Consider the following 19,522-nt stretch of genomic DNA (forward strand, 5'->3'; position numbering starts at 1 on the left):
GGAATTTAAAGAATAAATTACCAATTAGATTAGGATTAATTACTTAATTAATCCCTAAATAGAATTCAGATTTACGGGGTGTCACACTAGTATAGTTCATAAGGAACATTAAACTTCCGATTATCTTCGCATACTCTTCTTGTGACACACTAGCCTCTACGTTCTTTGACAGTTTTACACTAGGATCGTAAGGGGTCTTTGCCGGAGTTATATCATAACTCGCAAACTTCTTTAGAAGTTTCTCCATGTAATGACCTTGAGATAAAACATAACCTTTCTCAGTTTTTGAGACTTTTATTGTAACACCCCCGATTTTACCATATTTTTAAAGCTTAAATGCAAGAGAAAAGCAATCTAAATCATCCATTAAACATAAAACGGAAGCAAGTATAATTGGGAGTATTATGCCACATCTTACAGTACTAAAGATGCACAGGCGGGAAAACTAAACAGTATAAACTAGTCATAAAGAATCAAGGCACACAGCCCGCTCAAAAGGCTCACAGGCCATCAACAAAACGTCTAGACAAGGTGACTAAGCTATCTAACGCTCCAGGTCTAGCGCTTTCGGGCATCTACTCAAAACCTGTAGAACAAGGAAAACATAACATGGGGATGACACCTGGTCAGCGAATATTACAGGTAACCCATCAATACGCGTTAAATAGCATATATAGATAAGTATAAGTCAAAACCATTTTGGAACAGAATACAATATATATCATTTCAAAAGCCATAGAGAGAAGTCAACTTCAAGGACTCATTCACACTCTCAAAAGAGAAAGGAAATCAACATCCTTACGACATTAACAAGACAAGAATCATGAAAGACAATACAACTCAAGATGCATTCTACTGATCACAAAGTAGAATACATCAAGACATGCTCATTAGCAAAGAATACACATTCACACATTGGCAACTACATGCCACAGTGACAAATACATGTCACAAGTATCATAGTTCCAAGTTCCAAACTTATGCCCTGTTCCAACCTTATGGCTACCCCGGCTTTATTTCAGTTCCAACCATTACCTCCTAGTGCCACCCTGTACTTTTGAGTCCAACCTTTTGCCTCCGGGGACCGTCGTCCCCCCACCTACACTCATATTCACTGCAAAGTAAATAGAACACGAATAGTTGCTATCTTTATAATAGGTGAGTAAGTATAGAAGTAGTCTTCACTAAATTTTTTAGTGTAGCTTTTGGCTACTAGCCTGGCCTTGAACCTTTCAATTGAGCCATCTGGTCTCAATTTTCTTTTAAAGATCCACTTGCACCCAATTGGTTTACAGCCATTTGGCAGATTCACCTATTCCCAAGTGTGGTTAGATTGGATAGAGTATAATTCACTCTTAACAGCTTCTTTCCACAGCGTGGCGTCTACTGAGCGCAAAGCTTCTTGGAAGGTTTTTGGTTCTTCTTCTAAGACTAATTGACATATGAATTGATCACAAAGTTCATTCAGATCTTTCAGTTCTGTCAGATAGGTTATGAAATCAGAACCAAAGTTTTTCTCTGTTCTAGGCATTTTGCTTCTTCTAGGCTCTTCAGAGTTACTTGTGGAATTAGGAAAAATAGTAGGAGAATTTTGGTGTAGGCTAACATCATGTGAAGTATAAGCCTTTTTCATAGGAAATATAGATTAAAAGAAAATGGCATCTCTAGATTCACACATTGCATGATTTTCTAAATACATGAATCTATATGCGGCATTGTTCTCAACATACCCAACAAAGATGGCATCCAGAGTTTTTGGTCCTAGATTGGGCCTCTTGAAGGATGGTAGCCCTACTTTTACCAGGCAGTCCCATACTTTAAAGTAGTTAAGATTCGGGGCATGCCCATTCCATAGTTCATAAGGAGTTTTTTCAAACCCTTTGTGCGGTACTCTGTTTAAAATGTAGTTCTCTGTTAGTGCAGCTTCCCCCCCCCCCCCCCCCCCCCCCCACAAAGAGTCCGGAGCACTTGAACTGATCAACATTGCATTAATCATTTCTTTGAGAGTTCTATTTTTCCTCTCAGCAATGCCATTTTGATTGGGATTATAAGGTGCTGTTACTTCACGAATAATGCCAGAATTTTCACACAGACTTTTAAGTGTGTTTGACTCATATTCTCCTCTTTTCTCGGATCGAAGCCTTTTAATCTTTTTGTCCAACTGGTTTTCTACTTCATTTTTAAAAACCACAAATTTCTGTTCGGTTTCGTCTTTTGATCTTAATAAATAAAGTTTTGTGAAACGTGAGAAGTCATCAATAAACGTAATGTAGTAACGTTTCCCACCTCTACTTTCAGTGGTTTTGAAGTCTGCTAAGTCAGTGTGAATAAGTTCTAAAATAGATGAATTTCGACTATTCACTGTAAGAAAGGAATTTCTAGCATACTTAGCTTCAGCGCAAGTTTAACATTGTGTGCATGCATCATTAGACAATTTTGGCGACATATTCAAGCTTTTTAGTCTATTTAAACATTTTTTACCAACATGCCCTAATCTATCAAGCCAGAGATTTATTGAAACAACAATGTAAGCAGAAGAGGAAGCTTTATTATTAGCAATGTTTGGAATGAAATCACAAGTAGTTGAATTGGAACCATCTACAACAATTTTTTTTCTAGCTACAGAAGAAACTAACACAAAAAGGCCTCCACGCAGATATCCTTTTCCCAAATATTTCCCACAGTGAGTCAGAACCAGTCGGTCAGACTCAAAAACTATTTTTATTCCAGCTTTACTGAGCAGGCCTCTGGAAATCAGGTTTCTACGAAGGGAGGGGACATATAAACATTTTGCAATAAAAGAAACTTCCCAGAATAAAGCATTAACTCTATTTTTCCTCTACCACTTACCATAGAGATGCTTGAGTTTCCCATGAACACTTGTTCTTCTCCAATGTTGAGCTCAAGCACCTTGAACAAGTCCTTGTTGTTGCAGAAATGGCGAGATGCCCCGGTGTCCACAACCCATTCGTCTGGATCACCCACCATGTTTACTTCAGTTATCACAGCTGCTACAATGTCTGTGTTCTCCGTGTTTTCCAGCAAGTGAGCCTGGTTCTTTGGCCTTTCATTGTTTGGCTTCTGACCAGTCTGGCTTGTAGATCCATTCCTGTGGTAACATTGTGCAGCACGGTGGCCTCGTTTCCCACAAACCTAACATTCGTTACTATTTTTTCCCTTTTTTTGAATTCTCCCATTTTTTAAACGATTGTTGCCATTTGGTTTTGAGTTCCGTTTTTTACTTCTAGAACTCTCACTAGATTTTGGCCTTTTAGAACCAACAATTGTTTCAACTACATTAGCTTTAACAGTATCAAAAAAAACACCTGACCTTTGTACCATACAGTTTTCTTCTTCAATGTTAAGGTTGTTGATTAGCTGTTGCAAGGTGTAGTTGTTTCGATCATGCTTCATCTTGTTTTTGAAGTCCACCCATGACTCGGGTAGCTTATCAACCAATATATCACATAGAATGACATCATTCACTTCGCCCCCTTCTGCTTTCATGTCAGCAACATGATTTTAAAAATCATGTACCTGTTCAGTGATTGATTTGGCATCCGTCATTGTAAAATGCAGCCAGCGACCCACGTCATACTTTTGCCTTCCAACGTTATCAGCTCCATATTCCTCTTGCATTAAGTCCCAAATTTGTTTAGCAGACTTATGCGGCGAGAACATGTCGAACAAAGGATTGGTAACCCACCGAGTATGGTTGAACGCGCAGTTTTGTTGTCCTTCTCGTATTTGTTACGAGCTTCCTGGGAAATTGAAATAGCCTGCATTATGGTCGACTTTGGAGCACTTGAGGCGTCAGAGGTTGCTTCTTTTTCTTTTGTTGCAATTTGTGTCGGAGCCTGGAGTGCAACCGTAGTGTATTTCGCAGGATCCTCAAAGATCACGTAGTCCTCATCTTTGGACTCCAGTAGCATCGTAATCTTGGCAGCCCATCTTCTATAATTTAAACCACCAGTGAGTGGTTCTATGGGAGTAACATCAGAAGTGGGATTTGAAGATTGAGACATAGCTGAATTCTGGTAAATGCTTTTAATTGTTGAGTTGCTTATCAAAAGCAGTAACCCGAAGGTGAGTTCGAAAACAGCAACATCGAAATCTGCAGGCTTCTATGGCTGCTTGGCCACCGCTCAACAATCAACCACCGCCAGTTAATAATACAGCTGAAGCACTGATGAATGGAAATACAACATCGTCTTCTTCCACAGCAGCGACCGAGTTAACTCTTCCTAGGTAAGATTTGATCCTCAAAATCAATCCAATCCGTATTACATGCACGTTAACGAAAATCCAGCCCTAGAGTTGGTATCGGTCCCCTTGGATGGTTCGAACTACCATCCATGGCCCCGAGCCATGATAATGGCTCTATCTTGCAAGAACAAGATTGCGTTCATCAATGGCAGTATTAAAAAGCCATCAACAGATAACCTAGAAAGATATATGGCCTGGGAAAGATGCAACAACATTGTTGTTTCTTGGATTATGCGAACCCTATCCCCTACAATTGGGCGCAGTGTGCTGTGGATCGACACGTCTTATGGTATTTGGACTGATCTGAAGAGAAGATTCAGTAAATAAGATGTGTTTAGAATTGCTGAAATCAAATGTCAGATTTACCAGACTAAGCAAGGTGAAATTTTTTTGAATGAATATTTTACCAGACAGAAATTGCTATGGGATGAGCTTACTATTCTCAGATCTCATATGTATTGTGATTGTGCAAACAAGTGTGAGTGTGTAAAGAAAATCGATAGTCTATATGAGCAGTCTGAAATGGATAAATTGTCTATTTTCTTAATTGTCTTACATGAAAGATACATAGGGGCTAGAAATCAGATCATGCTCATGAGGCCATTACCAGATGTTAATGAAGCTTATTCTATGGTTGCACAGCAAGAAAGGCAGTTAGGCAGTTTCATATGGAAAATGGAGGCTTTGAAAGCCAGTTGTATCAAGTAGGAGAAACCAGCTCTACAACTCTAATGGCTATGACAGAAAGGAATTTACAACCAGGAAACAAGAAGGGCACATTCAATAACAAGAGACATGTGTGCACCTACTTTGGATAAACAAGACACACCCAAGACAAATGTTACAAAAAAACATGGCTATCCACCTGGATATAAGCCAAGACCAAGGAATCAAGCCTCATCAAATCAGGTCCAAGTGCTATCAGGATATCAACAGTCCACTAATAGTGGAAACATGCCTTTCACATAAAATGATTTCAAGAGATTCTTGGACTTCATGCAGACAAGAGGACCAGCTCTTGAAAACATGAACTCACCTCTGGATCAGTCATCGCAGGTGTTCATCAACATTGCCTCAGTTGATCTGCAGGATTAAGGTATAATCCCTTCACTTAACTCTTTTAGATGTGATAAGAATAATTGGATTGTGGACAGTGGTGCCACTCATCACATTGTTTGTGATTTGGGATTATTAAGTAGTCACAAAAACGCTTATAACTTTCATGTCAGTCTACCTAATGGGCAGTAGGCTCAAATTGCTTCTGTTGGTTCAGTTATTCTGTCTAATGAGTTTGTCTTAGATAATGTGTTTTGTGTCCCTGGATTCCACTACAACTTGATCTCAGTAGCATCTTTTACTAAGAACACTAGCTGCAATATGAAAATGTCAGTTGATCAGTGTATTATACAGGATTCCCATGGCAAAGTGATTGGAAGGGCTGAGCTGAAAAAAGGGATGTATTACCTAGTCTCCCATGTTGTTTCATCTATTGTCTGTAATTCCATTTCAAGCACAAATAAGTGTACTATGTGGCATGCCAGACTAGGACATGCCTCATTCCAAAATACTTTTGTTAAAGGAGCTTGATCCTATGATACATATGTTGATAAGAATTTGATATGTGATAGTTGTCATTTGGCAAAACATAAAAGGCTTCCATTTCAATCTAGTGTTTCTTTGTAAAGTAATTTCCTTGATTTACTGCACATTGATATATGGGGTCCCTGCAAAAATAGCCAACATTCATAATCAGCACTACTTTCTCACTATTCTGGATGATCATAGTAGGGATGTTTGGATATATCTGATGAGTCTGAAGTCAGAGGCCAGAAATCTAATCAAAGCGTTCTGTAACCTGGTAAAAAATCAGTTTGGGACTCAAGTAAAATGCGTAAGAACTGATAATGGGTTAGAATTGAACATGCTTGATTTTTTCAGACAGAAAGGTATTGTGAACCAAACTTCATGCACCTACACACCTCAACAGAATAGTAAAGTGGAGAGGAAACATGGGCATATATTATATGTTGCAAGGGCCTTCAAGTTCCAAGAAAGCTTGCCAGAACAGTTTTGGGGTGAATGTGTACTACATGTAGCTTAAATCATCAACAAACTACCATCTAGTGCTATCAATAATCAGGTCCCATATCATGTTTTGATGGGAAATGCTCCACAATATCATCACTTGAAGGTTTTTAGTTGTTTAGCCTATGCAACTACTGTAGGACCAAGATCTAAGTTGGATGGTAGAGCCAGGAGATGTATTTTTCTTAGTTATGCCAGTGGTACTAAAGGATCCAAGATGTATGATCTGCTGTCTAAAGAGGTGTTCATGACAAGAGATGTTGTTTTTTATGAGCACATGTTCCCCTTCCAACAGTCCAGACACCCATAAGAAAGGATCTCTCAAATGACACTTCCTGCTATGAGTAATGCCCCTATGGAAGATCTAGATACACCTCAAGGCAGCAATCAAACAACCAAGACAGAGCAAAGTCATATAGATGAGACACTTGAGCAACCTCCAAGAGATATGCACATCCATGACCAAGTCAATAGCAGCACAGAACATACCTGGTCCTATTCACTGAGTGAGCAGCTACCTGAGGTATCACAGAGGTCTCGTTCCCCAGTGAGTACCAATCGGCAAGTTACCAGGAGATCTACAAGACAGAAACATGTTCCTAATTATCTATAGGACTTTGTTTGCCAAAATGCAACAGTCAAGACTACACCTCATCCTATTTGTAAAGTGTTAAGCTATAAAAGTCTTGAGCCATCCTTCCAGTTCTTTGCCATGAACATTATTGGTCACTCTGAGCCAAAGACCTATCAGGAGGTAGTCCAACATGAGTGTTGGAGAAAAGGCAATGCAGGAAGAAATCACAGCTTTGGAATAGAATAATACATGGGAGTTGGTGAATCTACATCCCTCTAAGAAGCCAATTGGTTGCGAGTGGGTCTATAAGCAAGGCCAAGCATAAGGCTGATGGAACAATAGAAAGGTATAAGGCAAGACTTATGGCTAAGGGCTACAACTAGACACTTGGGGTTGATTACTTGGACACATTCAATCCAGTAGCTAAAATGACTAGCATTAGAACTCTTCTAGCAATAGAAGCAGCAAAGGACTAGCACATACATCAAATGGATGTCAACAATGCCTTTCTCCATGGGGATTTAGAAGACGAAGTATATGTGCTGCTACCTCTTGGTTTCCTAGGAGCATAGAGTGGGCGGTATGCAGGCTCACTAAGTCTTTGTATGGCTTGAAACAAGCCAGTAGGCAATGGAACACTAAGTTGAGTATTTTCCTACAAAATATGGGATTCAAACAATCCTTACCTGATAATTCTTTGTTCACAAGAGATGAAAACAACTCCTTTGTGGCATTGCTAGTATATGTTGATGATATAATTGTTACAAGTGCTGAATTAGAAACCATACAAGACGTTAAGAAGCAACATAATGAAAAATTTCATATCAAGGATCTACGGCCTATAAAGTATTTTCATGGCCTTGAAGTTGCTAAACAAAAGAAGGAAATTGCAGTCTGCCAGAGAAAGTATGCTTGGAGCTACTTGATGACACAGGTTTCACTAATTCAAAACTAGTGCACAGTCCCACAGTTCCCTCACACAAGCTAAGTAAGAATGGGGGTGATCCACTTGAAGATAATTCACAGTATAGGAGAATAGTAGGCAAGCTCCTGTATTTAACAATTATCAGACCTGATATCAGTTTTGCTACTCAGCAGCTATCCCAATTCCTTGACAAACCTACTCATTTACGTATGCAAGTTGCTCACAGGGTGTTGAGATATATAAAAGCTGCCCCTGGTCAAGGACTTTTCTTCCCAACAACATCGAATTTACAGCTCAAGGCTTTTTCTAATTCTAATTGGGGAGCTTGTGTTGATACAAGGAAGTCTGTTACTGGTTTCTATGTATTCCTAGGGAGTGCTCTAATTTCATGGAAGTCTAAGAAACAAGCAACAGTCTCTAAATCACCCTCAGAGGCAGAATATAGGGCATTAGCAGCCACAACTTGTGAAGTGCAGTGGTTAACATTCCTATTGAAAGAATTGAGAGTTCATCATGACAAGGCAGTGGCATTGTATTGTGATAGTAAGTCAGTGTAACACCCCAGATTTTCAAGATATTTAAAACTTATAAAATAAAGGTGAAATCTCATTAAATCCCAAAACATAATACAAGAGTACGGGGTGCTATGCCACACCTGAGCTAGAGAACTCAGGTGCACAGGCTAACTAACTAATTTCCTCAATAATGTAAATGCATAAACTTGGCACGCAGGCCGAAAGGGAAACTATCTACTTCTACGTTCCAAGTTCTAGCGCGCTCCAGTGACTTATTCTTCTGTGCCTGTAAGCCAAATATATCTGTTCAGCGAGAGATGCTGGTAACCCACTCCAACGCGTTGAAATACAATACATATATATATATATATATATATATATATATATATATATATATATATATATATATATATATATATATATATATATATATATATACATAGATATACGAAAAGTCATTTCGAAGCATGAAGATATATCCTAAGAGACTCTAGCTTTCAAATCAGGGAACCGACTCGACAAATAGGGGTACACACAGTCTACAGTCATAACCAAGCATATACAATTCTCACACAGGAAACAGTCATAGATAAGCACAACCAATAATCACAATTAAGCATTACTAGCAAGAGCCCTATAACAGTCACAACATCAACCCTTCTTATCTCATCATATAGCACACTTTGTTGGCACCACACGACCAATCGCATGCCCATACATGAGGGTCAGCGCATATAGCTCTGACACGGCCCCGCAGCACCCTGCCCCGTCTCACACTACGGAGGGGTCGATCGCAACCGACCGATGAGCCGCAGCTCTATATAATATTTATATACCTGACCGGTCTTTACCAGCCTGGTTAACAGTTGGGATGGTTCTCAACCCATTCAACTGCCCGTATAGTGGACCTTTGTCCTATATAATATTTATATACCTGACCGGTCTCTACCAGCCTGGTTAACAGTTGGGATGGTTCTCAACCCATTCAACTGCCCGTATAGTGGACCTTTGTCCTATATAATATTTATATACCTGACCGGTCTCTACCAGCCTGGTTAACAGTTGGGATGGTTCTCAACCCATTCAACTGCCCGTATAGTGGACCTTAGTCCTATATATTAATTATATACCTAACTGGTCTCTACCAGCCTGGTTAACAGCCGGTATGGTTCTCAGCCCATCCGACTGCCCGTATAGCCCGATTGGTCTCAACCAAATCGGGGTAACATGCACACATAACACATAGCAAGCACATGCAACCCACATTAACACATTGGGAAGGGGGGAGAAAACGTATAACAAAACCTATGCGTGATCCTTCACATACTAAGAATAGTCCTAAGGGGTTCATACTCCTTTCACCTGGGTCAACGGGATACCAATTCAACTAGCATACAATATATAAGACTCATACGACCTACGAACGGTACCCGAAAATCAAACTAGACATAGGCACGATAGACGGAGTCCGTTGGGACGCCACGGGGGTCGGGGGAACATCAAACGGGGAAGCCGGGATCCCGAAGTGGGGTACAAACCAGCGGGTAGCCGGTGGGTGGGGGTCACCCGCCGGCGTTCTACTGTTCCGGGCAGCGGGTGCCCGACGGGCAACTGCCCGCCCACCGGCTGCCCGCTGCTGGCGTTGCCCAACTTGGCCGCGGGTAGGTGGCGGGTCCCCTACCCCCCACTGACTCTTTTCACCAAAAACGCCCCGGGAACCTTTGTGGAACCCGAAACCATGCTTAGACACTTTCAAACGCAATTGATAACTCACGTAGACAATTAACGGATCAAAATCAAGAAACAAACGGCACATAACCTATCATGCTTTTCTAAACATAATCAACACCCAAATCATGCGAATTCCCACCCAATATACCTAGAATAATACCATACGAATTCCACGATATAACCTAGGGTTCTAATTATTTTTAAATTAACAAGAGCACAATTCATCTTCCAAAATCAAGATCCGGTAGGAATATCATATAACTATCAAGACTCTCATATAATCATTAAGAACATCGAGAACACCATATAATTATCAAGAACGTCATATAATCATCAAGAACACCATAATTATCAAGAACGTCATATAATCGTCAAGAACACCATAATTATCAAGAACGTCATATAATCATCAAGAACACCATAATTATCAAGAACGTCATATAATCGTCAAGAACACCATAATTATCAAGAACCTCTCCTCATCAAGATCACCCATGGAATCATCCCACCAATCATCAACAATAATATCACAAATAATCAATACACAATAATATGGGGAAATCCTAAGAGGGGAATCATAGCTATGAAAATAGGTTTTGTTGAGACATGGGTTACCTCTTAGCCTTAATTAATTCCTTGGCTATGAAGGGTCTTTCTTTAAGCTTTCTTGCTTTCTTGATTTCTTCTAAGGGGAATTCTTGGAGCTCTTTGGGTGGTGAGACGCTATTGTGGTGGGGGGGGGGGGGGGGTTATAAGTGCCTCTTAAGTCCCCTATTTATATATTTAGGAGTCCTAATTAGGAACTAATATTATAGGCTTGCTAAATCTATTCCTTTTGGGACTGAGGATTGGGTTTAGAGATAAGGGCCCGTGGACTATGGTGGGCCTTTCCTAATTAATTATTGTGATTTAATTCTTTCTTTTGGATAATTGATTAAATGATTTAATTGGTTTTAGGGATCGTAACACGGGGTGTTACAGTCAGCTATTGCAATTGCAGAAAACCCAGTATTCCATGAACGAACAAAACACATAGAGCTTGACTGTCATCTAGTCAGGGAAAAGCTGAACAAAGGCACCATCAAGCTGTTCCACATTGCATCAGCAAACCAACTACCTGATACATTTACTAAGGCTCACAGTCCTAGTTCCTTTTATGATTACATTTCCAAGCTTGGATTACTAGATATATATATATAATCCAGCTTGAGGGGGGTTTTAGGAGCATAAGATGATAACATGTGGCTTAATCCTACTCCTTCATCCCATCTAGTAGTTATTTTCTGTTATTCCCTGTTCATAGTAGTTGATGGTAGTTAGCACACCTTTGTACAAAAACACAGAAGCTAGGCAGTGAAATGTAATCTTGAATTTTTCCCATTTTCTTCACAATTCTTATGTTTTCTCTTTCCACTATGTAACAAATATGCCTACATTTAAAGAGATCATCTTAGTTGTAGTATAGGATCGGAAGAGAAATACTCAAATACCAGAACCATACTTAAATGTAGATGCATTGATAAAAATGAGTAAAGCCGCAATTGAAACCAGTTCAATTAACAGAAATTCCTAGTAACTTTTCCTCTTGGATAAATAAAGATACTAAATTTTGAACAAATTAATATGAACAAGAATTCACTGTGATGTCTAAAGGCTCATTACAGTTAACAAACTTACATATATTTTGTAGCAATAATGCTCAATGAAATTCCAGAACTTTTCCATGTAAATTTCTTTTCGGCATGTGCCTCTATGTCGGTAAAACATTTTTCAAAAAAATATTGTATAAAGTAGTTATATAGTCGGAGAAGATACTTGGTCATTCGGAGCTCTTATTATTAATACTCAAATTTTCTCCCAAAACTCAGTGGTGGTTGCTTTGTATCGGTTATCTATATCTTAGAAATTTGGGCGAAGAGAATCCCACAAGGTCATTGGCATATTATGATTTTATTTATAACAAAATAAAGTGATAAGTTAAAATTTATATAATTAATTAGTTATAAAGATTAAAAATAACTATACTAGCCAATGTGGGGTTGTTGGGTGGGGTGCCCTTAAATTGGACATGGCTAAGGCCTATGACTGCACGGAGTGGTCTTTTCTCCGTCATATGTTGCTGGCTCTGGGTTTTGATGCAAGGTGGGTGGAGCTTATTATGTTTTATGTAACTACAGTATCATATAGCTTCTTGGTGAATGGCTCTCGTATTGGCCCTGTGAAGCCATCTCGTGTCTTGCGACAGGGCAATCCGCTATCTCCCTACCTCTTCATTATTTGTGCAGATGGGCTCTCCCTATTGTTACAGAAGGCTCAATCTGGTGGCTCTATTCATGGGTGCAGAGTTGCTAGATGTGCTCCCCCTATATCTCACTTATTTTTTTTACTGATGATAGTATCTTATTCTTTAAGGCTAATGTTCAGGAGGCTGGTGAAGTAAAACGTTGTTTATTTGTGTATGAGAGTTTGTCTAGGCTGGTGGTCAACTTCCACAAGTCCAGTATATGCTTTAGTAAGAATACTCGGGAGGAAACCAGAGAAGAAGTGGCGCTGGTTCTAGGGGTTGTGCAGGCCCCTAATTTTGGCAAATATTTGGGTCTCCCCTCGTTTGTTGGAAGGAATAAGAAGGAAACATTCTCTTACATTGAGGACAAGATCAGGCAAAGGATTAGATCTTTGAGTAAGAAACTTCTATCGCAGGCAGGCAAGGAAATTATGTTGAAAAGTGTGGTTTAGTCTATGCCTACTTTTTCAATGAGTGTTTTCTTGCTTCCTTTGTCTGTTTGTACAACTATTGAGCGGACCATGAACCGTTATTGTTGGGGATCCGGGACGGAACGAGGTATTCATTGGAAGGCTTGGGATAGATTGTGCATCCCAAAGAAGTACGGGGGCCTGGGATGTTTAGGAAACAGGCATGGCACTTTCTTACTAAGCCAGATTCTTTAGTGACACGTGTCTTCAAGGCTAGGTACTTTCCTAAGGGTTCATTCTTTGAAGCATGTTTAGGAAATAATCTCAGTTTTTGTTGACGCAGTATTACGGCAGTCCAGGGGTTGATTTGTAGTGGGGTGAGACACAGAATTGGGAAAGGGGATTCCACGCTGATTTAGGAGCATCCTTGGCTCCAAAATGGACAAGACCCAATGATAAAATCTGAGATACCCCTCAGTTGGCTGGTTGCCTGGTTCTAGCGTAGTGTGTAACACCCAGAAATTTTTCAACTTTTAAGACTTATATAATAAAGGTAAATTCTCATTAAACCCCAAAACATAATATAAAGAGTATGGGGTGCTATGCCACACCTGAGCTAGAGGACTCAGGTGCACAGGCTAACTAACTAATATTCTCAATAATGCAAATGCATAAGTGTGGCACGCAGGTCGAAAGAGAAACTATCTATTTCTACGCTCCAAGACTCTAGCGCGTTCCAGTGTCTACCCCTCTGTGCCTGAAAGTCAAATATATCTGTTCAGCGAGAGATGCTGGTAACCCACTCCAACGCGTTGAAATACAATACATATAGGCATATATATAGATATAAGAAAAACCATTTCGAAGCATGAAGATATATCCTAAGAGACTATAGCTTTTAAAACAGGGAATAGACTCGACAGATAGGGATAAGCACAGTCAACAGTCATATAATTCACAAGCATAGGGAATAGACTCGACAGATAGAGATAAGCACAGCCAATAGTCATAACCAAGCATATACGGTTTACTAGCATATATCCTATGGTCACACTTTCATAACATTCGTAACATCAAACCATCCATATCTCATCACATAGCACACTTTGTTGGCGCCACAGGACCAATCGCATGCCCATACATGAGGGTCAGCGCATATAGCTCTGACACGGCCCCGCAGCACCCTGCCCCGTATCGCAACACGGAGGGGTCGATCGCAACCGACCGATGAACCGCAGCTCATCATAATGTTTGATCGCAACCAAACAGTGGACCGTAGCCCAAGAGTAGTCATCTGACCGCAGCCAGGAATATGAACCGCAGCTCATGTAAAATGTTTGATCGCAACCAAACGGTGGACCGCAGCCCGAGAGTGTAAATCTGACCGCAGCCAGCTTCTGAACCGCAGCTCAGGAATAACCAATTTGATCGCAACCAAATTGGGGTATCATGCACACATAACACATAGCAAACACATGCAACCCACATTGACACATTGGGAAGGGGGAGAAATCGTATAACGAAACCTATGCGTGATCATCCACATGCTAAGAATAATCCTAAGGGGTTCATACTTCTTACACCTAGGTCAACGGGGTACCAATTCAACTAGCATGTAATATATAAGACTCATTCATCCTACGAATGGTACCCGAACATCAAACTAGACATAGGCACGATAGACGGAGTCCGTTGGGACACCACGGGGGTCGGGGGAACAACAAACGAGGAAGCCGGGATCCCGAAGTGGGACTATTTCCAGCGGGTAGCCGGTGGGTGAAGGGTCACCCGCCGGCTGCCCGCCGGCGACAAATTTCCGGGCGGCGGGCAGCCAGCGGGCGACGTCCATTATTGCCGCGGGTAGGTGGCGGGTCCCCTACTCCCCACTGACTCTTTTTCACAAGTAACGCCCCGGGAACCTTTGTGGAAGCCGAAACCATGCTTAGACACCTTTAAACGCAATTGATGACAACACGTAGACAATTAACGGATCAAAAGCAAGAAACATACGGCACATATCTTATCATGCTTTCTAAACATAATTAACACCCAAACATGCAAATTCCCACCCAATATATCAAGAATAACACCACACGAGTTTCACGATACATCCTAGGGCTCTAATTATATTTAAATCATCAAGAACGTAATTCATCCTTTAACATCAAGAACCGATCCAATTTATCAAGAACATCGCACAATCATTAGGAATCTAGGTTTATCAAGAATATCACACAATCATCAAGAATCTTTTTCCATCATCAAGATTATAAAGATTACCCAAGAAATCATAACATCAATTATCAAGATCACACCATCAATATCATAGATGAATCATCAATACACAAGAATGTAGAGGGATGCCTAGAGGGAGATCATAGCTAAGAAAATACGTTTTGTTGAGACATGGGTTACCTATTAGCCTTAATTAATTTCCTTGGCTATGAAGGGTCTTTCTTTAAGATTCCTCCTTTCTTGATTTCTCCTAAGGGAGTTCTTGGAACTTTCTTGTGTGGTGAGGGATTATTTGTAGTGTGAGTTCTAGGTGCCTTCTATGTCCTCATATATATATATATATATATATATATATATATATATATATATATATATATATATAGGAGTCCTAATTAGGGTCTGAATGGTATGGGTTTACTAATTCTATTCCTTATAGGACTAAGGGGCTTGGTTTAGGGATAAGGGTCCATGGTCCATGGTGGACCATATTAATTAATTAAAGGGAATCCTAACCAAATTAAATCCATTTTAATTATTATTAACGGGATTAATTAAATAATTAATTCGGGATTAAAGGTCGTAACACGGGGTGTTACATAGTGGGTCTGATTGATCAGGATACCGGTTCGTGGGATCAGTCTATTCAAAATGATATTTTTCTGTCGGCGGATGTCACTTGTATATTGAAGATCCCCATCTCACCAGATTATGAGGATTCTTGGTATTGGTATGGGACCCCCAAGGGATATTATTCTGTTAAAAGTGGCTATAGAAACATTATTGGTAATTATGCTGTTAATGAGGGCACCTTTGATAAGTGGCTAACCTTATGGGGTCTCAAAATTCCCCCTAAATGGAAAAATTTTCTTTGGAGAGCCATAAGTGATATCCTTCCCACTACCAAGAACTTGCGTATTGATAAGGTTAATTTCTACGTATTATTTAGACTAATTTTAATTAGTGAGTTGCATAAATAAATTAAGTTTTAGGTTCGATTTTATAATAAATATTATATTATTTATATGTTACTAGTTTAGATTGGTTTTAATAAGTATTAGACTAATGTTACAGTTTTATTAATATAAATAGTATTTTGTTTTAACTATAATATTTTATTATTACTTGGTTTAATTAAATTCTGTTAGTAGGTTATAATAATGGTTTGGCTTTTTACTTAATATTGTTTTTGTTTTCTTTACAGGGTTGCGTAACAAGTGAAATAAAGAAAGAAAAAAGATAGAGATTAAGGTTGCTTTGGTTATATATCTGATGGGTTCGGCGGAAACAAAAAAAAAAAAAAAAAAAAAAAAAAAGGCGTTTGTTGGTCCCGAAAGGTTGGTGAGAAGTCTAGAGGGGGGGGGGGGGGGGGTGAATAGACTTCTCTAACTTTTTCAAACTACTTCTGCAAACTACACTTTGTAACTTCAACTCTAAGTAACAAGCATAAACAAGTATAACAACTTAGAGTGTGCACAGCGGAATTGTAACGGCAAAGTGTTATGCTTTAAATTGTGTCGTGCTCAAGAGAGATTCTATACATGCATCACGTTAGAAACACTTGATATAGATGTAGGATGATGTATATAAAATTTCACTTGCATGCAAACGAGGGAACTATCAAACCCAGACAGATAAAGATACGCAATAAACCGTAACGGGTTAGTTCACAAATAATATAGGCATGCACGAAATATATATGAGCAGTAAGTAAATAGAGAGAGAGATTTATAGTGGTTCAGAGGTGGTGTAATCCTCCTAGTCCACTCTTCTCCTTTCACTTCAAGGAGGAAATTCACTATTCTTCAATCACCCAGATACAATAGTGAATAAGTGCCCAACGAAACGACACTTCTCCGAGTGCTTCGCACAAAGCTACACTCCACCAAGGTTTTTCGCAAGCTCCTCTTGTTACTCCGCCTTCCCGAGTACTTCGCACCAAGCTGTACTCCTACACCACGAGTGCTACGCACAAAGCTACACTCCAACTGGGTTTTTCACTCTCCCTAGTTACTCTACCCCTTTTCTACACTCAGTAGAAGATTTACAATGAAATACAAAGATTTTTCTCTCACTCAGACTTGAATTTGATCGTGTATAGCTCAATATATCACTTGATGATTGATTGGATAATTTTCTTGTTCAAGTCGTTTCTGAATCTCTGTTAGATTCGTTGATCGCCCCTTGTCTTCAAGTCTGCTTGGGCATTTTATAGCAGATGAAAGCTATTTGCCCGTTGATCAACTTTCGATCTCGATCGTCCATTTTGAATTGTAGTTGATCAATTAATTTTGCCAACTTGGTCTGCAAAAATCATTTCGCCGTCTGTCAGAAGATTTTGAGAAATCTTGCCGTTGCTCTCCTTTAATCTGACAAAGCTTTTCTTTGGAATGGGTAGCCTCCAAATTTGAATTTTCTCTGGCATGACTTTTGTTGAATTATTGATCTGATGTGCCAAGTTGATCAAATAATTTATCTGCTGATTCTTGCTTGAGTATTAAAAAGATCTCCTTCGTATATCAGCTTCTTCTTCTCCTTCGACTTCTTCTGTAGAAACAGAGCTTCAAAATAATGTTTCTGTCTAATTCTATCATGATGTCATAGCTCCTTTTGATGAAGTCATGTCCCAATAGCATATCATGTTCCACCTTGTATCATGGAATATATATCATGTTCTATTTCATATCATGAGCTAGCTATCATGTTCCACCTTGTATCATGGACCATGTATCACGTTCCATTGTGTGTCATGAACCAATATCATGAATTCATAAAAGTGCTTTGAGTGGGAATCAAACTATGGACCATTTACTTTACTTGACAAGGCTTCTTCCATCTCGGCTAAGTATCCAATTGATACAATCCAAGACATAAATTCTTTTGACTTATCTCCTCCACGTGTTCTCTACTAGCTTTATCACATTGTGATGTCATTACCCGATAGTCGTGACGTCATCACCCGATAATTCTCAACTATCACGATAAAAATTGTTCTTTCATGATAGTATATCCTGATATTACTATCATGATGACATCATCTCCTTATATTGCTACTTCACGATAGCAATTCATCTTTACACCAAAATTGCTTCTAATGAGAATCAAACTGTGGATCATCTGGCATTAGGCATGCTTCAACAAGTCTTCTACCATCTTGTCCATCTCAACCTTTGGTAACTTAATGCTTCATAAATCTGTTAAGCTATGATCCCGCTTTCATTTATTCTTCTTTAAAAACTGCTTTTTCGTAGACTTCATGTAGGCTTCATGGCAGTGGTGCACTATTCTTGGTGAACCAGAACTAACTCAAATAAAATAAAATTGGGGTCTACAAAATACATTTGGCTCATCAAAACTTATACAATATATTCCTAACAATTTCCCCCTTTTTGATGATGCCGAAACTTATACCCAAGTCATTTGGCTATGTCAAATTTTTGAAAAATAATCTTTTTGTCCAATTTTATTGCGACTAGCCATTTGACGGGTTTAACACATTTAAGACCTAGAGATTTTAATTTTGGACGGTCCTAAACGTATATTGAGACTATAACGCGGGGTTGCGTATTGATTTTTATCTTTTAATTTTTCTTCCCCCTTTCAATTTTATTTTCTCAATTTTACGCCTCACGTGCAATTACTAAGTCCAATTTAAAATCTTGAGACTTTAAAGCAATTAACATACTAGACAAAGTAAAGAAATAAACCAAATGCTAGCAATTTATATAATGTTCCAAAAAGCATAATTCGAACAAGCTAGCTATTATGTACACCAAAAATTGAGGCTTCAAAATTTTACCTCTTGCCAATTAAGGCATTCACGTGTGCCCTTAATTCCTTGAAGTCTCATTTCTTTCCTTCGAGTTGGTATGGTGCGGTGACTTGCTCGGTAACATAATTTCCATAAGCTTCTTGAACATTGTCACCCCGTAACACTCCGGCTTGGTACCAAGCAACGCATTCTTCAAATGATCTTCCATCCACCATTTCGTTGCTTGTGTGCCCAAAGAATGTCTCCAACTCTCGTATAAGCTTCAACTTGTTTTCTTCATAAATTGATCTTGAAGGTGTTGATCTTTGGCATCCTTGTTGGCTAGGAAAATCCATGCTTTGAGGGGTCATCAAATAATCCATTATTCTCCTTTTTCCTCGGCCTTGAGCTCTCGGTGTGGGTGTTACTCCTTTCGGTGCTCCTGGAGGTCTAACAAGCTCAACTAGTGGCCGTTGTGACGACGGTCCAATCAAATGGTTCACCAAATGACTTGGAGCTCCTCTAGCTCTTTCCCCCTTTTCGGCAGCATACACATAATGTTGGAAACTCGCCGAAGCTTTGTCTTGGCTCTTTTGGACTCCAATTAAAAGATCATTGTTCACTCCAACTTGATGTAGTAGAGCCTTCAATTGGTTCTCTACCAATCGTAGCCTCGATTCACACTCCGTTCCTTTCTTCCCTAAGTCAAGGAACATCTTCAAGACTTCCCTATTACGCTCTTCTTGCTT

General features: G+C 39.4%; 1 protein-coding gene across 1 annotated transcript; it reads left to right on the top strand.

Annotated features, from left to right (window-relative positions):
* The first annotated feature begins 12,164 nt into the window (after positions 1-12,164).
* On the top strand, positions 12,165-12,832 carry LOC109157753. The gene is made up of 2 exons (XM_019305591.1): positions 12,165-12,440; positions 12,509-12,832. Exons 1-2 carry the CDS (start codon positions 12,165-12,167, stop codon positions 12,830-12,832), a joined length of 600 nt encoding a protein of 199 aa, XP_019161136.1.
* Positions 12,833-19,522: the final 6,690 nt, after the last annotated feature.

The sequence above is a fragment of the Ipomoea nil genome, unplaced genomic scaffold (assembly GCF_001879475.1).
Source record: "Ipomoea nil cultivar Tokyo-kokei standard unplaced genomic scaffold, Asagao_1.1 scaffold2792, whole genome shotgun sequence".
NCBI classification, from domain to species: Eukaryota; Viridiplantae; Streptophyta; class Magnoliopsida; order Solanales; family Convolvulaceae; genus Ipomoea; species Ipomoea nil.

Coding starts and splice junctions, on each gene's coding strand:
- LOC109157753 (XM_019305591.1), top strand. CDS start 12,165: ATGGCTAAGGCCTATGACTGCACGGAGTGGTCTTTTCTCCGTCATATG. Junction 12,441..12,508: donor GCTCTATTCATGGGTGCAGA/GTTGCTAGATGT, acceptor TTATTCTTTAAG/GCTAATGTTCAGGAGGCTGG.